At 37.9% G+C, this 15,092-nt stretch overlaps 1 protein-coding gene across 1 annotated transcript; it reads left to right on the top strand.

Annotated features, from left to right (window-relative positions):
* Window positions 1-12,658: 12,658 nt before the first annotated feature.
* LOC104224549 (5-OH-xanthotoxin synthase-like) lies at window positions 12,659-14,581 on the top strand. The gene is made up of 2 exons (XM_070162749.1): window positions 12,659-13,558; window positions 13,801-14,581. Exons 1-2 carry the CDS (start codon window positions 13,139-13,141, stop codon window positions 14,425-14,427), a joined length of 1,047 nt encoding a protein of 348 aa, XP_070018850.1. The 5' UTR covers window positions 12,659-13,138; the 3' UTR covers window positions 14,428-14,581.
* The last annotated feature ends 511 nt before the right edge of the window (window positions 14,582-15,092 follow it).

The raw sequence follows: 15,092 nt of genomic DNA, 5'->3' as shown, positions 1-15,092 counted from the left end.
TGCTTTTCTTAAGTCGAGGGTTTATGTAACGACCTGACAGTCGTTTTGAGGATTAGCATCCCGTTTGGTGGCTTAAGGTCTCGACCAACTTGTATTATGTGGTATGACATGCGTGCATGGTCGAGTTCGATTTTCGGATGATTCAGGATCAATTTGGAAGAACAGTTCTTATTTTAGAAGTTTAAGTGAAAAGAGTTGATCAGAGTTTTACTTTTTTGTAGACGACTCCAGAATGGTATTTTGATGATTCCAATAGCTCCGTAGGGTGATGTTGGTCTTATGAGCGTGTTCGAATGTTGATTTAGAGGTTCGTAGGTTGTCTCGACATGAATTGGTGAAAGTTGGAAAAAATGGAAGATTTTGAAAAGTTTGACCAGGAGTTGCCTTTATTGATGTCAGGGTCGGATCCCAGTTTCGAAAGTTGAAATAGGTCCATACTATCATTTATAACTTGTGTGCAAAATTTAATGTCAATCGGAGTTGGTTTGGTATGAATCGTCATTTGTTTTGGAATTCGAAAGTTCATAAGTTTCTTAAGCTTGAATTTTTGCGCGATTCGTGATTCTAGTATTGTTAGAGGCAATTCGAGGCTTCGATCAAGTTCATATCAAGCTTTGGGAGTGTCCCATGGGACTCGGGTGAGTTTCGGATGGGTTTTGATTGTGCCGCGCTCTTTTTTGATATTTCGGCATAGTTTTTTGGCATAAAAGATACCACATTGTGCACACGGCCTTTGATTTGTGATTCGATTGAACCGTCAGATCCGTGTCGGAATAACAGAACTATAGCAACAAGAATTGTCGCATTTCGAGATCGTATGAGAGAGTTATGCCAATTTCCGTGTCGGAAAAGACTGTTGTTTTCTGGTGTTTGAGGGAACAGAGGCAAATCGTACGTGTCAAATGCGATTTATAAGTCTCAGGTGTGAAATGAGATTTATAAGTCTGAGGTGTGAATCTCAAGTGTCAAATGCGATTTGCTGGAGAGGTTTCTAAAAACAGGGGTTTCACCATTTTTAATATACTTTGAGTTGTAGACCTCGGATTTGAGCGATTTTTGAGGGATTCTTCACGTGTTCGATTGGGGTAAGTGCTCTATATCTGAAATTGATTATATTTCATGATTTCATACTTATTTATATCATTAAATTAGTGAATTGAATGGAAGAAAATAAGAAATTTTATAAAAATCTTTCAAAAATATAAAATGAGGATTTGAAGGCGATTCGATATAGGAAATTGATAATATTAGTATGTTTGAACTCGTATCGGAATGAGTGTCCGGATTTTGTGGATTTTATCGAGTTCCAAGGTGCGGGCCTAGGGCTGACTTTTGTGTTGACTTTTTAGTTTTTGTTAAAGATTGAAGCTTTATTATCCGGATTTATTTCCTATGAGTTTCATTTATGATTCGAAGTTATTTTGGCAAGATTTGAGCAGTCCAGACGTTGTTTCACTCGAGAAGGTCATTTTAGAGTAAGGATATAGCTTCTTTGAGGTAAATATCTTGCCTAACTTTGTGTGGGGGAAGCTACCCCTTAGGATTTGAGTCATTTGTGCTAATTGTGTCATGTGAAGGCTGTGTATGTGAGGTGACGAGTACGTACTCAGTCTTATTTATGGAAATTTGACCATTTAGGGCTCTTAGGTTCTTATATTAATTAGAAGTGAAGTTGTTTTAGCATGTTAAATCTTCCATTTACTAAATTCACCCCTACATGTGTTATTTGGAATTTATTGATTCATGTTCTACCCTTGTTGCCAATTAGACCCTTATGTGCCTTAATTGAAGTTGTTGCTTCTTTATTGCCTTGTTTTCTCTTCCGTAGTTGCTTAACCTTAATTGAAATTATTATTATGTCTTCCGTAATTGCTTAGCTTTAATTGAAGTTCTATTATCCCGTTTATTGTTGACATATTCTTATTTGGGGTCATTGATTCATGCTATATCTCTTATCGTCAAATTGCACTTTTGTGGAATCATATTACACATTATCTCTCCTTTGTTGAGCTATTCTTGTTGAGACCATTACTCCCCGTTGTTTCTTTCTTTGTGATCTTGTTCTTCCATTTCTTTGTGTTCTGAAGTTTTTGTGTTGGTTTAATTGTCGTACCCTTGTGTTATTGTTGTTGTTGTTGTTGTTGTTGTACTCAGTGTTGTTGAGCTGGGGGCTATGCGTGGCTGTGGTATTGAAACTGTTTTGAGAAAATATTGTGGCATATGAGAACATGTCGTGAAAGTCATTTTATTGTATTGTTATGTTTTGGCACACGTGGTATTGTTGAGAGGATTTTGTCGGGGTATTCGCACGTGAGTTGTCCGTGTTGTTGTTATTATTGATATTTACACATGTAGCATGGCAAGATGGACTATATATGTAGGTTTACGCATGAGACACAGTGGGAATATTATTATGTGCGTGTGGCGAGACAAGGCGGGCATTTACTTTATTGTTGCGTATGTGGCGAGACAAGGTTGGCTATGTTGGAAAATGATTTGTGATGACTTGTGATGGTCTATGAGCATTGTTATTGTTGATACTTGTGTAGTGGTGTGCCTACTCTGTGTGAGTTATACCTTGTACATTTTGTGGTGATCATTTCTTATGTGCCATTCATTGTCTCTACTCTAACTTATTGACTTGAATTGGGATAGAATACTTGCACAAACATACACATAATTAATCACCCATATTGGTTTAAGAAGATGAATCCCCATGTTATTGACCATTTACATGTACTCCCGTTTACTTGCCTTCTGTATGAGAGTTGTTCTATTGGCACGTGAGTTATGAAATCATTATTATTGTTGGCACGTGAATTATCTGTGCGGATATTAGATATTGTCACTCCCTTGGCATGTGAGTCGTCAGTACAGTTATGAATGATAATGTGGGCACAAAATACAAGTGATTAGGGTTCATGAGTTGGGGCCCGTGAAATGTGACTAAGAGGTGAAGTACCTCGGAAAAGTCCTTGAACAAATCTCTTGAGAAAGTGGTTGCTCTTATTGAGTGTTACGTGTTTTTCCTTACTTGATTACATCGGACTTAAACTATATTCAGCTTACTCCACGACGTTATTACCTGTTGTGTCTCGTTGCTAATTGCTGATTTTAGTTTCCTATTACCAGCATTGTTTCATTATTGTTATCATGCTTAGCTTTAGATTGATATTGTTCCATATTAGCTTCACATTCATACTTGTACAGGTTATTAAGTCTAGCAGGTATCTTGACTGTCCCTCGTCATTACTCTACCGAGGTTAGTCTTGATACTTATTGGGTACTGTCGTGGTATACTCATGCTACATTTCTGCACATTTTTGTACAGATCCAGGTACTCGGAGTTTGTTGATTATTAACTAGTTGATCGGACATTGTAGTGGAGACTCAAGGTATATCTAACGTTGCGTTCGCAGGCCTCGGAGTCACTTTCTGAAAGTTTACTTTGTACTGTTTATTTCTATTCCGGAACAGTTGTACATAAAGGTCTTCTAGTAAACTTCGTAAGGCTTATGACTTATACTATCGAGTTCGGGATTGTTTGCTTTGTATAAAAAAAATTATATTCATGCTTAATAGTTTTTGGTTGAGTTTGCCATTAATTCAGTAAGTGTTAGGCTTACCTAGTCCTTAAGACTAGGTGCCATCACGATATTCTACGGAGGAAAATTGGGATCGTGACAGTTTATCGGAAACAACTTCTCTACCTTCACAAGATAAGAGTAGGATCTGCCTACACACTACTCTCCTCAAACCTCGTCTTGCAGAAATAAACTGGTATATTATTGTTTTGTTTATTGTTGACACATTTTCAAGATATGCATTTGTACCTTCATCCTATTTTTGTAACGACAATTGATCGCCTATAGAGTTTAAAAGATAAAAGGAAATTTTCGACGTACTATAATATTATAGTTCAATTCGTTAGTATCTAATAAATGTGTTTTAGATAATAGGTCAAAATCTTTTTGTAGTTATATCAAATTTTCAGTTGAACACCAAAATTTGGTAGTATTTATCTTTTGAACCCACGAAAAAATAATTCTCTGACACTTCCTTTACATTACCCAAGCTTTTACTTTGACGCAACAATTTCCTCAAATATTGTCTTCTCTTGGGTTTGATTCTTGTGGTGTGAAAATTTGTGGTTATCAAAAGGAAAACCTAGATCTTGCTGGGTTTTTGTTCTCGGGTTGGAGATGATTTCCATCCTTCCGGTGAGATAAAGACCCCATATAATTAGGGTGGGCGTTCAGGCCGTTCGGATTGCATATGAAAATTTCGGTTTGAAGTTTTGATTTTCGGATTGAAGAAATGAAAATCTAAATCCAATCCAAATAAGTTTGGATTAGATAGGATTTTTTAAGTTCAGTTTCGAGTTTGAATATTTTAAATTTTCGGTTTTTTGAGCTTATAAGTTGAGATGTTTCTTCTTTTTACAAATAAATAGCCAAATGACATACTCATGTTAAATTGCCCTAAAAAGTTCCGCGTGCATTGTAATCATCCAAATGAAGTATTCAAGTATTGAAATTATTATCAAAAAATACAATAGAGACATTAATACAGCAGATAAGAAGTAGAAATATTAAAACCATGTCCAAATAAAAAGTATTCTCACCGTAACTTAGTAATTAATATTTAATATATGAGATAATATAATGGGTAGCGTATTGAACTTACTACTATTGACATATGGATAGTGGACTAAACATAAACTATAAGAATTTCAGATATCCAAAAACCCGAAGTACCAAATCCAATTTCCAGTAAAAATAATAAGAAAAAGAAAATATATTGATAAAAGACGTTGTAAAAATTGCAAAAGAAAATAAAAATAGTATGAAAAGGAAAAAATACGTGGAAAAATGTGATTGACTCTTCGATTATAATATCTTTCCATTCTCTGCTTTGGGCTGCCATTCTTATATGTGCCAAGTTCCTGCGCTCATCGAGTAGCTCTAAGTTGACTAATATCGCTTAGTTGTTTGTCTTTTCACTTGCTTGGAAATATCTCGAGGTAGGTTCTCCTACTTCTATCGAGATTAAGGCTTCTGCTCCATACACAAGGCAAAAAGGAGTTTCTCCTATGCTCGATTTGGTCGTGGTTCGGTACGCCCATAGCATTCCAGGTAGTTCCTTAGGCCATTTACCTTTAGTCGCTTCCAACCTCTTCTTGGGATTTTTTATAATCACTTTGTTTGTTGATTCTGCATGACCATTTGCGCTCGGATGATAAGGTGAATATGTGATTCTCTTGATTTTCAAATCTTCAAGCAACTTTGTGATCTTTGCGCCCATAAATTGTGGCTCATTATCGCAGGCTATCTTTTTTGATATTCCAAATCTATAAATTATGTTTTCCCACAAGAAATCCACCATTTCACGTTTGCCGATCTTCTGATAAGGACCTGCTTCAATCCACTTAGAAAAATAGTCAGTTAATATTAAAAGAAACCTTACCAGAGGCCCGCGGCAGTGGTCTGACGATATCCATTCCCCACTTCATGAACGGCCATAGAGATAGGACTGAATGTAACGGTTCTGCTGGTTGGTGTACCAGTGATATGTTACGTTGGCACTTATTGCATTTTTGCACAAAAGCTTTGGTGTCTTATTCAATTCGAGGCCAATAATATCCTGCCCTTACCAGTTTTAGCACTAAGGAATCTGCCCGAATGATTTCCACATATCCCTTCATGGGCTTCTCACATAACATAATTAGCTTCGGACGCTCCCAAGCATTGGGCCAGCGGGCCTTAGAAAGATTTCATATACAGTTGGCCTCCTTTGAAGCTATATCGTGCTGCTTTGGCGCGCAGTGCCCGGGACGCCTTGGGATCTACGTGAAACTTCTCGTGCTCGAGATAATCAATGATATCATTCTTCAAGTCCCAGACCAGATTAGTCGTATTTACCTCATAGTAGCTATCTGCGTCCAGAACCGAGTGCATGAGCTGTACTACCCTCTCAGAATCCAATAATTTCATTTCCATTGATGAACCGAGGTTAGCTAATGCAACTATTTCTGCATTTTCTTCCCTCGGGATATGAGTCGGCGTCCACTCCCAAAATCGAGCTAGTAGAGCCTGGACCTTCACTATGTATTGTTTTATGCGCTCCTCTTTGGTTTCAAAGATCCTGTAAACCTGGGTCACCACCTACTGGGAGTCGCATTTGATTTCTATGACCTCAGAATCTAGTCCCTGGTCCAGTTCGAGTCCTGCAATCAAAGCTTCATACTCTGCTTCGTTGTTAGTTAAAGGAATCATTCTTATGGCCTGCCTTAGGATTTCTCCCGAAAGCGTGGTTAATACTATGCCAACCCCGGACCTCTTTATATTGGAAGCTCCGTCTGTAAATAAGGTTTATATTTTTGATGTCGACTCTGACACCATCACTTCTTATTTGGTTGCTAGAGGCAGCAATCCCGGACTGAAATCGGCCACAAAGTCAACCAAAATTTGTGACTTAATCGTCGTCCTCGGTTTATACTCTATGTCGAATTCACTCATTTTGGCGGCTCATTTGGCCAATCTACCTGAGAGCTCGGGTTTGTGAAGGATATTCCGCAGGGGAAAAGTGGTCACCACAGCTATCGGGTGACATTAGAAGCAAGGCCTCATCTTCTAAGCGGAGACTACGAGAGCTAATGTCAGCTTCTCCAAATACGGGTAGCGAGTTTCTGCTCCTGTTGGAATTGTACTAATGTAATAAATGCGAGATTGTGTACCTTCATCCTCACGGACTACAATGGCGCTTATCGCTACCTCTAAGACTGCTAGGTAAACTAATAGTGTTTCGCCTTCCTTCAATTTTAATAGTAACAGAGGGCTTGAAAAGTACCTTTTCAAATCTCTTAAAGCCTGTTGGCATATCGGGGTCCATTCGATGTTGTTTTTCTTTTTGAGCAGCATGAAGAAACGGTGGCATTTCTCTTATGACCGGGAAATAAACCTGCTCAAAGCGGTCAATCTCCCTGTGAGCCTTTAAACTTCTTTCACACTTGATAGCTGGCCCGGGGTGTCTTCGATGGCTTTGATCTTATCGGGGTTTATCTCAATTCCCCTTTGTGATACCAGAAATCCTAAGAACTTGCCGGAGCTGACCCGAAACGTGTATTTCTTAGGGTTAAGCTTCATATTATGCTTCTTTAGGATGTCAAAAGTTTTTGCTAATGCTTAAGATGATCATCTGCGTTCAAAGACTTAACAAGCATATTGTCTATAAAAACTTCCATGGTTTTCCCTATCTGTTTTTCAAACATCTTGTTTACGAGCCGTTGATAAGTGGCTCCAATGTTCTTTAGCATGAAAGGTATCACATTATAGCAATATATGCCAGAATTCGTTATGAACTAAGTCTTTTCTTGATCCTCCGAGTTCATCTTAATTTTGTACCTGGAATAAGCATCGAGGAAACTCATTAACTCGTGCCCGACCATTGTATCAATCATTTGATCGATGTGTGGAAGAGGGAACAAGTCTTTTGGGCACGCCTTATTCAAGTCCTTATAATCTACATACATGTGAAATTTGTTATTCTTCTTAGGAACTACTACTACATTAGCTAGCCAGTCTGTATGCTTTAACTCCCGGATCGAATCGATATCATGTAAGCGAGTTGCATCTTCTTTGTTGAATTTATTCCTAGCCTCCACAATAGGGCATTACTTTTGTCTTACCGGAGGGATGTTGGGATCCAAACTTAGCTTGTGTATGACCACTTCCATTGGGACACCTGTCATATTCGCATGCAACCATGCAAAATAATCAACATTATATTTAAGAAAATCAATAAAGCCAAACCTAAGCTCGGGGTGCAGTCCTGTCCCCAAGTGGAATTTCATCTCCAAGAACTTTTCAAGCAATGCGACTTGCTTGAGCTCTTCCGCTGTGGATTTTGTTGCATCTGTCTCTTCTGGTACTTTGAAATATCTCAGCACTTGATAAGATACCGACGCTTCTCCTCCCTGGATAACTTCATTCGATTCGAGAGCAGGCGCCGGTTCCTGTAATTGCTACACCATATGCTCCTTCCCTTTTGCTACTGGAGACCGAAATAAGATTCATCTCCTTTACCGCCGGTTGGTAGCCTTTTATCTGTTTGATTCCTTCGGGTGTTGGGAATTTTAGCAACTAATGATATGTTGATGGTATGGCTCTCATTTTGTGCAACCACGGTCTTCCCAGAATAATGTTATAACTCATATCACTGTCCATAACTTTGAAAAGAGTCGTCTTCATCACCCCTTCGGCTTTCGTGGGCAGCATGATCACTCCCCGGGTTGTCACGCTTGCAGGGTTGAATCCGGCGAGGAGTTTTGTGACTTAAATGATGCTTCTGGTGAGTTTGGCTTGCTTTAATACCCTCCATTGTATGATATTGGCCGAACTTCTTGGATCCACCAAAACACATTTGATTTTAAAATCTAGTACATTTAAAGAAATTACCAAAGCGTAGTTGTGTGGTAGCAACAATCCATCTGTATCATCCTCCGTGAAAGTGATGTCGTCTTCAGCGGCTTCTCAGAGTCTGTTGCTATGGGTTATTGATACCTTCATTTTTTTTGCTACCGAGAAGGTGACCCCGTTGATCTTGTCCCCTCTTTCGAAGATCATGTTAATCGTCTGGTGTGGGGGGTAATCTCCTATTTTTGAGTTCTCCGCATTATCACGGTTGCGACCATAATTGTTCTTGGCCCGGTAATTTAAGAATTCCCTGAGATGGTCATTTTCACTAGTGTCGCCACTTCTTCATGCAGATATAGACAGTCCCCAGTCCGGTGGCCATTTGTCCTATGGTATTCGCAACTAAAAATTGGGATTCCTCTGGCTGGGATCGGACCTTATCGGCTTCGGGAATCGTGCTTCTTTAAAGTTCCTCATAGCCGATAAAACCTCTACTACACTGATGTTGAAGGTTTATTCTGATAGCTTGGGGTAGGAAGGATCCCGTGTACCTGACGCTTCTTTGTCCTGCAATGAGTTGTTCCGACTGCAATCATTTCTTCTGCAGGTAACAAACATTTTTGCCGATCGAAAACCTTTGCTGCATCCTTCGGCTTATTTATAGGGGAAAAATTGGACCCTCGATGACCGCTTATCTGTGTCGAAATAGCCATTTGATTTTTCTTTATTCTTCTCCCTACCTTTTGCCGACACCGGGAAGCCAATCTGATCATCTTCAATCCTTATCTTAGACTCATACCAATTGTGAACATCCGCCCAAGTCATTGCTTGGAACTCAATCAAGATTTCCTTCAAGTTCTGAGAAGCATCAGAACTTCTCAGATTCAGACTCTTGGTGAATTCTTTAGCCGCCCATTCATCCAGAACAGTCAGAATCAACATCCTCTCCTTTTGGAACCGGGTGACGAATTCCTATAGCAACTCAGACTCTCCTTGTGCAATTATGAATATGTCGGCCTTTCGGAACTGTACCTTTCTAGCCCCGACATGGGCCTTAATAAAAGAATCCGTGAGCATCTCAAAGGAATCTATGGAATGCTCGGGTAACACCAAATACCACGTCAAGGCTCCCCTCGTGAGAATCTCTCCGAATTTCTTTAGAAAAACATATTCAATCTCGTGGGGAGCTAAATCGTTCCCCCTCACCGCCATTGTATAAGTGGTAATATGCTCCTGAGGGTTTGAAGTTCCATCATATTTCGGCACGTCAGGCATTTCAAACCGCTTCGAAATCAATTATGGTGCCGCGCTTGGTTTGTATGGCAACTGAGTATACTTCTTTAAATCCGACCTTTTTAGCACCGGTGGTGCACCCAAAATTTGGTCCATGCAGGCGTTCACTTCCCTCATAAATTGCTTGAGCTCGCTTTTGAAGGGATTGCTCTCGTTGTTATGACCGGAACCACTCCCCCCGGCCTCATCAGAGCCAACCTCGCCCTTCGGGGATTTTATTGGCGGCCTTCTGCATTGTTTGATTTGCGGGAACACCGGGAGGAACTAGTCCTCGTCTATTTGCGTTATTGGAAGCACCTGACAACGCCTGCTTTATTTCTGCCATAACCTTATCCTGCCGTGTGAGATGGCCTAGAATGACCTCTCGGTGCTACTGCAGGACCCTTACTGCTTCAACAACATGCTCATCTTCAGTATCCTCGGGAGTCGCCTTCCGAACATGTCGCGGGTACCGCCTTCCATGGACCGGCGTAGCATCGTTTCCCTCATTGCATATGTCACTGATTGAATTCTCCTATTAAGGATGGTCTCCTTGGGCCTCGAAATTGTGTGTGTTGTTAGCACCATTATCTTCCATTTTCTATGATCTTTTGCTAGGAACAAATAATCAAAACACGTTAGTAAAAGAGGCAATGACCAACTTAATACACGACTGTCTAGGCCTCACGGTGGACGCCAAAGTGTTTACCCGTAAAACAGTACAGTTGAATTTATACGTAGTTTATAGACAAGTGAATTAATTCGATCCTGAAATAATAAAAGAATTGAAGAAATATGTAATACTTAGCCTTGATATGAAGATGAAATAGCAGAAATAGTAATTCTGGGAGCGAGGCTTCCAAGCACAACAGTACTAATGAAATCAAAAAGTAAGAAGATAAAATTATATAGAGCTTTGAATAGATTATAGCATAAGTTTGCCAGAAAATTCGTGTCCTTTAGAATTATAATAGAGCTCACTATTTATAGCTGCACCTAAGGAACAAGGTCCTAGGATCATGTCCTTCTTTAACGTCAATTTTGAGGGCCATTGAAGAATGTGTAACGGTGATCATAAATGACAAATTCTTTATAACGGTGAATGTACTAAATGCTGCAGAATATTTTCCATTAAATGCTACCGGGTGACAAACATTTATTGTATCTTTATGAGCATCATTCTTTTTGGTAACAAATGGAACAGTTGTCTTCGGTTTCTATCCTCTGTCTTCGGCTCCACACGTCATTCTCTTATTCAGTTACTTAGCATAGCATATTTTTAACCTATACAATTATCATTTTTTTCTCCCTTATTATCTTATTCTTATATTTTTATTACTACATATTGTTTTTCTTGCTTTAGTTATTTTATTGCTTTGTTATTTTGTTGTTGTTATTATTGTTGTCTTCATTACTCTCAATATGACTTTAATTTCATAACTGTTTTTTCTTTTCAAACCTGCTAAGAAATGCTTTTCTTGAGCCGGGAGTTTATCGAAAACAACCTCTCTATCTTCACAAGGGAAGAGAAGGGTTTGTGTATACACTACCCTCCTTAGGCCCCACATCGTAGGAATAAACTGGTATATTGTTTATTGTTGCCACATTTTCAAGTTATGCATTTGTACCTTCGTCCTATTTTTGTAACGACAATTGATCGCCTGTAGAGTTTATAAGATAAAAGGAAATTTTCGGCGCAGTATAATATTATTCTTCAATTCGTTAGTATCTAATTAATGTGTTTTAGATAATACGTAAAAATCTTTTTGTAGTTATATCAAATTTTTAGTTGAACACCTAAATTTTGTAGTATCCATAAATACTACCTTTTGAACCCAGAAAAAAATAATTCTCAGACACTTCCTTTACGTTACCCAAGCTTTTAGTTTGACGCAAAAATTTCCTCAAATATTTTGTCTTCTCTTGGGTTTGATTCTTGTGGTGTGAATATTTGTGGTTATCTAAAGGAAAACCGAGATCTTGCTGGGTGTTTGTTCTCATTTTGGAGATGATTTCCATCCTTCCACTGAGATAAAGACGACATATAATTAGGGTGGGTGTTCGGGCAGTTTGGATTGCATATGAAAATTTTGGTTTGGATTTTTGATTTGAAAAAATAATGATCCAAATCCAATCAAAATAAGTTCAGGTTAGATCGTATTTTTAAAATTTTGTTTCGGATTAATTAGTTTGGATATTTTGAATTTTCCGTTTTTAGCTTATAAGTTGAGATGTTTCTTCTTTTTATAAAAATGAATATCCAAATGAAGTACTCATGTTAAATTGCCTGAAAAGTTCCGCGCTTGCATCGCAATCATACAAATGAAGTATTCAAGTAATGAACTTATTATCAAAAAAATACAATAGAGACATTAATAATGTAGATAAAAAGTAGAAATAGTAAAATCATGTCCAATAGAAAGTATTCTCACCGTAACTTAGTAGTTAATATTTAATATATGAGATAATATATAATGGGTAGGGTATTGAATTTATTACTATTGCCATAAGGATAATGAACTAAATATATAGAGCATAAGAATTTCGGATATCCAAAAATTTGAAATATTAAATCCAATATCCAATCCGAAATCCAACAATTTTAGAAATTAAATCCAAAATTCAATCCGTAATCCGAAAATCCAAACAAAAAATTCAAAAAATTCGGATTTCGGGTTTGCCCAAACTATGCCCACCCTTACATATAACTTATAAGCTAAGGGAAGAATTAAGAAAATGAAAGAAGAAAAAGAAAATATATCGATAAAAGACGTTGTAAAAATTGCAAAAGAAAATAACAAAGTATGAAAAGGAAAAAATACGTGGAAAAATGTGATTGGTGGTAAGATACACTAAGTGGCCGTATGAGAGCCGCAAAATTTAGTGTTCAATCGGAAACTCGAGACAAGTCGAGGGTTTTTTTATATATTATCCCAATGTTCATTGAGAGAATTCATTGAAAAAACAATAAAGGAAAACAGAAATGTTGTTCCTCTTCCTAATAGCTATACCTGCACTTGTAATTTTCCTTTTAAAAAACTTCAAAAAAGTTGGAGTCAAGGCACATAATCATCCACCAGGTCCCCCTGGACTTCCACTTGTAGGAAACTTACATCAATTAGATAAAGAATCCCTTCATAAATACCTATGGCAACTTTCAAACAAATATGGTCCCTTAATGTCCATGAAACTTGGTTTTTCTCAAGTAGTAGTAATTTCATCAGCAAGAATTGCTAAAGAAGCCATGAAAACTCATGACATTGCATGTTCTGGCAAACCATCATTTCTTGGCCTACAAAAATTATCGTATAACGGCTTGGATGTTAGCTTCTCATCTTATGGTGCTTATTGGAGGGAAATAAGAAAAATTTGTGTCATGCATCTGTTTAACACCAAAAAGGTGCAATCTTTTCGTCCAATTCGTGCAGATGAAGTGTCCAGGATGATCGATCATGTCAAAAGAACTTGCTTTATCGTCGAAATTGGTTAATCTTAGTGAGATTATATTGTCTTTATCAAGCAGTATGATTTGTAGAGTTGGATTTGGAAAGAGATATGATGAGAAAGGTGATGAAAAGAGGAGGTTTCACAAACTTCTACGTGATGCAGAAGCTGTGCTTGGAGATTTTTTTGTCTCTGATTTTTTCCCAATTTTTGGTTGGGTTGATAAAGTCAATGGAAAGGGTGCTAGACTTGAAAAGATTTACAATGAATTGGACTTATTCTATCAAGAACTCATTGAGGAGCACCTCAGCCCAACTAGGCCAAAATCAATGGATGGTGATATTCTTGATACCTTAATTGTCTTGCGAGATCAAACATTGTCATCATCTTTGATTCTCACTTGGGATCATATCAAAGCAGTGCTAATGGTAGTTACTCCCTCTTTTTTAATTTATGTGTCTTGCTTTCTGTTTTAATCTGTTCAAAAAAGAATGACACATTTCTATATTTAGTAGGTTTTAACTTTCAAAGTTTTCATTTATGCTTAGTGACTTACACGACATATTTAAGACCGCAAGATTCAGATGCTATGGTATTTAAAAGTCTTGTTTAATTTACATTCTTAAACTTTGATGATACATATATAGTTTAACCAATGTATACAATTCAGGATGTATTTATTGCTGGAACGGACACGACCGCAGCTGCAGTAGTATGGGCAATGACAGCTTTGATGAAGGAGCCAAAGGCAATGAAAAAATTACAAGAGAATATAAGAGAATTGGTTGGTAAAAAAGGAAGAGTAGATGAAGATGATATCCAAAAGCTTCCCTATCTCAAGGCAGTGATAAAGGAGACATTGAGATTATATCCACCAGCTCCTCTTCTTTTGCCTAGAGAAACCATTGAAAAGTGCAACATAGATGGATATGAAATTCAACCAAATACTCTGGTTTTCTTCAATGCATGGTCCATAGGTAGAGATCCTGAATGTTGGAAAAATCCAGAGGAGTTCATTCCTGAGAGATTCTGCAGTAGTGTAACCAGCAACGATATCGACGTCGACTACAAGTCAGTGGAATTTGAAATGGTTCCATTTGGAGGTGGTAGAAGAGGGTGTCCTGGGATTTCACTAGGAGTAGCAACAGTGGAGCTTGCACTTGCCAATCTTCTTTATGCATTTGATTGGGAACTGCCTTTTGGAATGGTGAAACAAGATATTGATACCAATACTTTGCCAGGTCTCACTATGCACAAGAAGATTCCTCTTTGTCTAGTCGCAAAGTTTTATGACTAATTTTAATTACTAAGCAGAAAATCTCTGTTTGTTATAATTGTGTTGGTATCATGGTTGCAGCACTGTTTGTATTCTGTTTGTGGCTCTCTTGTGTGTAAGTATTTCTTATCATAAATAATGTACTTTAATGAGAATTCTCAATTCTGCTCCTTTACCCCAAATGCTAACAAACTTTGTGGAGTTTACAGCATCAATAAGAACTCTTGTCTTCAGACAGGACATGGCGTGACTTCAAATTTTCGAGGACATAACCCTTGATAGAAAGGTAATGTTTTATACTTCAATACCACACAAGAGGGGGGTGATTTGTGTGGTATCCAGTTTTTGCTTAACTTGATTATAGAAAGACCTGGTTCTTCTATGTGTTCCAACTACTACTGTTTGCGGAATAATAAGTAAAAAAAAATGAAAAACAAAGAGATTTTTACGTGGAAAACACCTGGCTCAAAAGGTGAAAAAACCACGACCTACTACTCAGTAGGATTTTTCCAAACTTCCACTAAAATCACTGAGCCAAAAACTGCATTTACAAAAACGCTTTTGTAAACCTAGGATTAACTCAAATCCCGTTGTGGCACACAGCCTCAACTATTGCGACAACTTCAAGTTAACTCTAACTTGAACACTCTAAGTACCTAATACAATTGCTTCTATAAAAGTTGAAA

Source organism: Nicotiana sylvestris, chromosome 11 (genome assembly GCF_000393655.2).
Source record: "Nicotiana sylvestris chromosome 11, ASM39365v2, whole genome shotgun sequence".
NCBI lineage: Eukaryota > Viridiplantae > Streptophyta > Magnoliopsida > Solanales > Solanaceae > Nicotiana > Nicotiana sylvestris.
Note: the sequence above shows the minus strand (reverse complement) of the source record. Positions and strands in the feature narration are given on the sequence as shown.

What these genes read in the sequence shown, in the direction of transcription:
- LOC104224549 (XM_070162749.1), top strand. Translation starts at nt 13,139, where the DNA reads ATGTCAAAAGAACTTGCTTTATCGTCGAAATTGGTTAATCTTAGTGAG. An exon ending in ATATCAAAGCAGTGCTAATG is followed by an intron (nt 13,559 to 13,800) that starts GTAGTTACTCCC and finishes TATACAATTCAG; the next exon opens with GATGTATTTATTGCTGGAAC.